The following is a 7,994-nucleotide window of genomic DNA, read 5'->3' on the forward strand; positions in this document are numbered from 1 at the left end:
CTACATTGAACGAGATATTGATAATGTTGTTATTCACCCTGAATTCTATGCTGGTACACTTTACAATGATATAGCTATTCTTAAACTTAATTATGATATTGATTTTTCTCAAAATCCGCATATAAGTCCCGTCTGTTTACCACATAAACATGATGATTTTTTCAATATAAGGTATGATTTTCAAATTATTAAAAACATTAATTTATATATTATTCCATTATATGCAAGCACAGAAATATACTAAACAAATATTTTTAATAGAAAAGATAAACAAAAATATTTAATAAATTAAATTAAAATTAAATGAAACAATTACATTTTTTAATTAAAAATTTCAAAACTTCAATTAAAAACATATAAATATTAACTTTTGCTTATAATTTGTATTATAATAATAAAAAATTAATTTTTATAAATAGATGTTGGACAACTGGTTGGGGAAAAAATGCTTTTGGTAATTTAGGTACATATCAAAATATTTTAAAAGAAGTAGATGTACCGATTATTAGCAACAATATTTGTGAACGTCAAATGAGAAAAACCAGATTAGGAATGAGCTTTAATCTTCATCCAGGATTTATGTGTGCTGGGGGAGAGGAAGGTAAAGATGCGTGTAAAGGCGATGGAGGTGGACCTATGGTATGTGAACGCCATGGAAAATGGCAACTTGCTGGAATTGTGTCTTGGGGAATTGGTTGTGGACAAAATGGTGTCCCTGGAATTTATTCACGAGTCTCATATTATCTTGATTGGATTCAACAAATCATAAGAAATTAATTATAAAAAACTATAATTGATATCACTTTTAATAATCTTTTGGACAGTTTCTAAATTCTCAAAGTTAAATTAAATCAAATTTTACTCTAAATAAATATTTATATATATGTACTACATTTAAGCTCCATATATTGTATTTCTTAAAAAAAAGTAATATACATATATGTATTTCAGGTATTAACTATTAGTAAGTCTTAAATGCAATAAAATAAAATTTTATTTATTTTTTACATTATTTTTTATCACTTTATAATATACGGGAATAGAGTGAAATTAAAATTGTGTTATATGTACAAATCATATATGAACTAAAATTAGTTCAATAAAACTGTCTTAATATTATATAAAATTTTTGATTTTGTAAATTATTAAAAAATAAACTATATTTTAGATAAATGATATTATAAATTTAATTACATATGCTTTAAAAAAAATACAAAATATAATGGTAAAAAATTTGAAACTTTTACAAAACCATTTTCACCCTTTTTTTTATTACAAATATGAAAATTCATCTTGAATATTTATCATAAAAAATATTACCTATTTAAAAACCTGATAAGGATCAAAATAATTCAACCATTTTTTTAGAAGGTAGATATACAAGTACATATTTAGGACATAATTATTAATCAATAAAATTGTATGAAAATGTAAAGATGCAAATGTAATTAAGAAAAAATTCAGATATACTTTATACATATCTATTATGTGTATAATAAATTTAAAGATAAGCACTGAATAAATGTATAATAAATTTTCTTTTTTCATATATTATGAAATATAATAAAACTAAAAAATTCATTGTAAATTATAAATAAATTTGGACTGCATAAGAAATAATTGTATATTTTTTTATTTTTATTATTTTGTAGATTTTTATTATATTCTTTAATTTATTTTCAAATCGTTTTATATCTATTTATATTTTATAATAGACATTTAAATTATATTATTGTAAAAAAATTCTGGTACACTCTAAGCTATTATTAAATTATCCATATGATACTAGGACATTTAATTTAAACTGAAAAAAAAATTAAATGTAGGAAAATTTGGGCTTAATAAAACTCGTCACTAATTTTAATTCAGTGTTTGCTGTATATGTCAAATTATTGATATATTATCTACCAGAGTTCATAAATAAATCATTCAAGAATCATATTTTATAATTTGTAACATTTTTTATAATCATTGATTTCCATTTCTCATACTACAAACATTATATATTCTTAAATAATTTATGAAGCATGGATTTATAAATTATAATAATATAAATATAAAATTTATATTTATATTTATTATATAAATTATAATTTATTATAATTCACATACTCATTATAATAAAATTCTGTAAAAATTACACTTTATATTATTTACGTAACTGTTTTGTATATCTCAATATTTATTTGTAGCCTGATAATTCTCTTTTTGAATCACATTCTTATTATTATTAGTGACTGGGATAACGACGGGATTTTGAAAATCAAAGTTCCGTATACTTCATTAGCCAATAGATTTTCAATAGAGTTTTTCCTTTTCTTCTTCACCTAACTGTTGGATTCAATTTTTCAAAAAAAGTGGTTGGATGAATTTTTGTTAGCCAATACAATTAATCACATATTTGCTTCTGTTTTTTTTCCAGTTTGACTTTATTTTTTGATTTGTTAAATATTCATGTCATAAATATTATTCCTTGAAAAAAAAAATTTCAAATTTTATTAACTTCATAGAAAATAAAATCTATTTAATAAACCACAAAAATATTAATAATTAATATTAAAAAAAATACACAAATAGAAACATAAATTATTAAATATATTGAAATAATATAATTTTAATTTAATGTTTTAATAAAAATATAAAAATAATTTATTTTAAGTTTATTGTTATTCAAACGTAGAAAGAAAAAAATTATATCAATATAATGTATATATAGATGTTCTAAATTAATGCGTATTACTTTTTATTGACACATTTTTATGTAATTAAAATGGAATCCTTATTTTTAATTTTATATAACCATAAAATTTCATATATTAATAAATTTTTTTTATATAATCATGTACAATTCTCACTGATATTTGTGGAACACCCTATAGTCACTAATCAAATTAAAATTATTTGTTAGCCAATAAAGTTCAGCATCCACTGCATATAAAATAAAAGATTACGTTCTTTATTTTGATTTTGCATTAAACATCATTAATACACATAGCATTAGTATATATTTTTTTTATTTATTTAAAGCACAATTAATTTTTGGTATTGCATTCATTTATTAAATTTTGCTATTAATCTTAAAATATAAAATAATTATTTAAATTATCAATTTATAAATCATTTATCATTGATATGCCATACAAATTAATAGGACGTACAACAGATTTAAAAGGAAAATCATTATGGGAAATCTTGGGAAATTTAAAAAAATTTGGTGTTTCTAGAGTTGTCAGTCGAAATATGTTTAAAAGATATCCAGAATCGACTTACATGAAAATATTAAAAGTGGAAGCTTTATCTGATGTTGGACTTTCATTTGAAGTAAGTATTATTGAATTTATTTTATCTTCATTTTTAATTCAAAGTATTATAACAATTATAACTTCTAATAGATAAGACGGAAAGTAATTGCTTTAGTTCAAAAAACTTTTCGTGGTATAAATCTGAAAAAACCTGTACAACTGGAATCCGCCTCATATAAAACTGATTATTTTCTTATTCATAAATATAAAGAATTACAATTTATTAAACCTGTTAATACTTCAATTAATAGAATTTTTAATAATGAAATGGAGTTTCCACCTCTTGTTAAAGAATATATTAATCAACAAATGAAAATTAAAGGAACTCTTATTGTTAAACAACCAAAGATGAAAGTAATTTATAATGAAACAGGAGTAAAAAAATATCGAGCAGCAACAGAGACAAATTCTCCAACGGAAGAAGAACTATCTATGGGACTCAATTTATCTATAACACCTAGATTGTATAACAATATAATAAAATGATTGATTTATCAAATATATACAATACAAATTTTATTTAGTAGAATTAATTATAAATAATTAAAAATATATGAATTTTTTTCTAAATATATCATTTGACAAAAACTTTTCTATTTATAAAATTTTAAAACTTTATTGAGTCATTAAATAACACAGACATATTTTTTCTGTAATACATATTTTAATTTACATAGTTTGCTGAGATTTAATTATTAGGTACTTGTCATCTTAACTATATTAAAAAGATTAATGAACATTTTATAATAAAATATTTTTTTGTAAGAATAGTTTTAATATATTTTCAATTCTACTAATTAAAATTTTATAATATTAATTTTCAAAGACGTAATTAAGAAAATAAAAAATTGTTTTTTGTTTTTTTTTTTTATAACAATTAGGTTAGGAGTTAAATTTTAGTTAATTTGATTTTTATGATAAAAAATTTACTAGTGTATGTTTAAATTAAATATTTTTTAATGAAATAAATTTATTAAAGGCTTGTAAATGTCGAAGTGTGCACAAATTTGCCCAAAAGTTATTAAAAAGTCTAAATTACTTGGTAATACATAAATTCATATTTATATAAATGTTTTTCTAAGTTTTGATATGAAATCTAAAACAAAATTATTTTTTAATTACTTAATGAAATAATTATTTGAATAAAATATTTTCAATTTAAATTTCATTTATAATTGTAATAATAAAAAGAAGTATAATACTTTTCATTAATACAATAAATATTCCACAACCTAAATAATATATTTTTATTCCAGACAAAAGTTTTGAAATATCAATAAAAACTATTAATTCTTAAAACTTTACTGAAATAAAATTTTGAATATTGTTATGAGAAATTAATTATAATACACAAATTAAAAATAAAGTTCTTGGGAAAAATTAACATGATAATAAATGTTGGTCAAATAATAAAAAAATTGTTTATAAAAATATAAAAATAAATATTTCTTGAATAATTAATTGAAATTATCAATAAATTATTATCCATTATTTAGACTATTATGAATTTATTATTGTATTGCAAATATTTTGAATAGCATATTAATTGTAATTGAAAAATTAAAACATAATATACAATAATTTCTTAATAATTTTATACTACAATAATCTATTATTAAAATCATATAATATTTACATGCATAGAATGAGACATACTTTTATTAATAGAAATAGATATAAATATAAATGGCATATAGATTTATGTATGTATCATTCATAGATATACCTTTTTTTAATTTCAATAATAAATATAATAAAGTTTAATGTATAATTTAGTAGAAACCCTTACTTACATATAATACAAATATTTCAAAACGAATGTAAAGATTAGGTTTTTAGTAATATAATATTTTGGTATAAAAAGAATAATTTAGATAAAAGATTAGCAAGAACACAATATTTTATCAGAATCAGTATGATATATATCAGATAATAAAAATTATCCAAAATAACTATTTACTAATAGAAAAAATGAGAAAAAAGTAGTTTCATAATTTAACTTGTTTTATTTTTCGATAATTAATTTAACTCAAACCCATATCCATGTTAATAATACATGATATTATTAAGAAATATTAGAAGTAATCATTATTATTTGTTACTATAAAGTGTATTTAATGTATTAATAAGTAACAGAAGAGACAGATATACAAAGTCATATGATTGATGTGGAACCAAAGATCAATTGTCAAGATGCTGGAATGCAAAATCCTGAAATTATACCCAATGGATCAGATGATATATCAGATTCAGGTACCTTCACTATATTGAACATTGTTAAATCAAAAAGATAAATATACTATTTAAATTGTGTTCGCTTAATTACAAATATTGATTATGTATAAATAGTTAAAAATAAAAAACATAAATTATTGTTTTCAATTAATCATTCAACTTATTAAATTAATATACGTATATTTTTTAGAAATTTACATTTTATATATAAACAACTATCTAAATCAAGGATGCAATATATTTAATTCATTTATTTTTAAAATTATATGAAGTGCTTATCTAATTCTTGAATGTATCAACAAAAATTATTCTTTTAAAATCATTGTTTTAATATAATTCATAAAATTAAGCATGATATTTATATTGTTATTCTTTTGTTTTATTTATATTATTGTATTACTAAGTTAAATTTATCTGTACATTGTAATTAAATATTAAAAAGTATTGCATACAATAAGCATACATTGGAAATTATATAATAAGCCAGTTGAGAAATGTTGGAGAATCAGTATTTTATCTATACAGTATTACTTTAAACTTATGCTCTTTCAAACAGCTTTTTAAAAGCATTTCTTCTAAGAAGGAAAGTAATCATTATCAAGGAAATTTTTTTATTTATTGAATTTATTTTATTTATTTAATGAACATATTTCCAACTGTAATCAGACCATACTATACAACACACTAGCTGAAATTACACTAAAATTAATATATAAACTTAAATTCGTTATAATTTGGCAATTAATATATTAATAAACGGTATTTATTATTAGAAAGAATAATTCATGTCATTGAATAAATTGATAAAATTTATAAACTTACTTTATATGAATAAACTCAGTAATTTTACGATTAAAAAAATAAGAAAAAGAATTTCATTGAAATGAAAATACAGGGGAGGTGGATAATATATAAATTATTTATTAATAATAATAAATATTTACAAAATTTAAATGAATAATAATAAGAAAATTTTAAAAATTCAATTTCAATCCCTCAAAAATATAATATAACTTGAATTGAATACCATTAAATTGTAGAATAAATAATCCTTGTTTAACAAAAAAGTATATTTTATTATGTTAAATAGCAATATATATTTCAAATCTATTATTATTAAATAACATCATTTAACAAAGAAATTCAAGGTAGGGCTATTATCATTTATTAGGCTGAATATAAATAAGAAATTATAAATAAAAATTAAAAAATTAATTCAAATGATTCACAGTTAAATATTATTACATAAAACAAATAGTATGAGTACGCGTATTCTTATCATTTTATGCGTTTAAAGATCGAGTCCTACTTATCAGTCCAAAGTCGTTTCGTTGGTTATGCTTCCTCTTTTATGTTAAAATTACGGTCATATTTTTATTAAAACTTTTATAATGTATCCTTATTTTAATCTAATCTCATAATGATCCATCTGGGGACAATCGTCATTTCCATTTGCTAAAACAGCATTTTCATATGCAGACGATGATTAATTGATTTTGTGTTCAAAATCAATTCGTTATATAATCTTTGTGTATGTTCGAGATTGTGAAATCTTTTTTCAATTCAATAAAACATCTTACAAAACAACATTGTAAATTTGTCTTTAGATTTCAAAACTTTCTTGCTCGCAACCATCTAGCAAGTGTCATAAAACATTTGGAAAAACAAGACAATAAACACGGGAAAAACGCACTCATTAGAAATCTGTACGAATTTGCTCCGCTCGGTAACTACTTCAAGCAGTATGTACTAGCACCCCCCCCCCCCGCTGTCAACAAGCTGTCTTGCTGTCACCAGATGCATCAACGGCAACGAGAGCTCTTCTTGCCGTGAAGACCAAGAGACGACTACGCCCTTAATTAACTATGAAGCCACAAGAGGCGCTGCCCTCGCTCTTTAAAGGGAGGAGTCTCTGATTGGACGAAAAATAAGGGTAGGGGTTCAAGTGAAGTTCATGGTCAGCAAATGTATTTAAGGGGCGTATTTTTCAATATTCAAACACTCGATACAGTACTTATTCAAATAAGTGTCAAGTGGAAGCCCATTAGCGTAGTTCAAGACAACAGTCGTTACACGTCATAGAAGAAGGAAGACATATCCCCTTATGTCTATTAACGTAGTTCAAGAAACAGTCATTACAAGTTCAAAAGAATCGAAGTCCGAAGACAAGTAGACGATTAGTCTTCGTAAGTAGTATCACCACTACAATAATCAACTAAAACTTAAGATTCAGAATACGTCATCGTCAAGCAACCAAAGAAGAAGAGGCTCTCACCAGAGAGACAGTGCGGAATAATTCCAAGCTCGTCGTCAAGGTTACATCAACTGATGCAAGACTTGCCGGCCTTATCCTCACCTTAGTTCAAAGTCTGACGCTTATGAATCCACAACGTGCCATTCAACCCTCGCAGAAGATGCAACACGTAGCAGTATCCTTCATGAGGTAAAAGCCTTTAC

At 22.3% G+C, this 7,994-nt stretch overlaps 3 protein-coding genes across 4 annotated transcripts in view; all 3 read left to right on the forward strand.

Moving 5' to 3' along the window:
- LOC105366949 (serine protease 42-like) overlaps positions 1–2,294 on the forward strand; it is a gene marked incomplete at its 5' end in the record, with an annotated part of 2,711 nt that extends 417 nt beyond the window's left edge. Inside the window, 3 exons of the mRNA XM_011505562.1 lie at positions 1–171; positions 420–754; positions 2,257–2,294. The exon at positions 1–171 is cut by the window's left edge and continues 181 nt beyond it. Of these exons, the coding sequence (XP_011503864.1) occupies positions 1–171; positions 420–754; positions 2,257–2,294 (544 nt within the window). The remainder of the gene's footprint in view (positions 172–419; positions 755–2,256) is intronic.
- A 770-nt stretch (positions 2,295–3,064) lies between these two features.
- mRpS34 (mitochondrial ribosomal protein S34) lies at positions 3,065–3,805 on the forward strand. The gene is given in 2 exon segments (XM_011505554.1): positions 3,065–3,398; positions 3,401–3,805. Coding segments are annotated over 2 exon segments (654 nt in total). The 5' UTR covers positions 3,065–3,132; the 3' UTR covers positions 3,789–3,805.
- Positions 3,806–5,405: 1,600 nt separating this feature from the next.
- LOC105366944 (uncharacterized) overlaps positions 5,406–7,994 on the forward strand; it is a 20,134-nt gene continuing 17,545 nt past the window's right edge. The window contains exon 1 of one of the 2 annotated variants that reach the window (XM_011505556.1): positions 5,406–5,555. In XM_011505556.1, the coding sequence (XP_011503858.1) occupies positions 5,462–5,555 (94 nt within the window). In that variant the 5' untranslated portion in view covers positions 5,406–5,461. The remainder of the gene's footprint in view (positions 5,556–7,994) is intronic. The other variant, XM_011505555.1, reaches the window with a different exon arrangement.

The sequence above is a fragment of the Ceratosolen solmsi genome, unplaced genomic scaffold (assembly GCF_000503995.2).
Source record: "Ceratosolen solmsi marchali unplaced genomic scaffold, CerSol_1.0 scaffold69, whole genome shotgun sequence".
Classification (NCBI taxonomy): domain Eukaryota; kingdom Metazoa; phylum Arthropoda; class Insecta; order Hymenoptera; family Agaonidae; genus Ceratosolen; species Ceratosolen solmsi.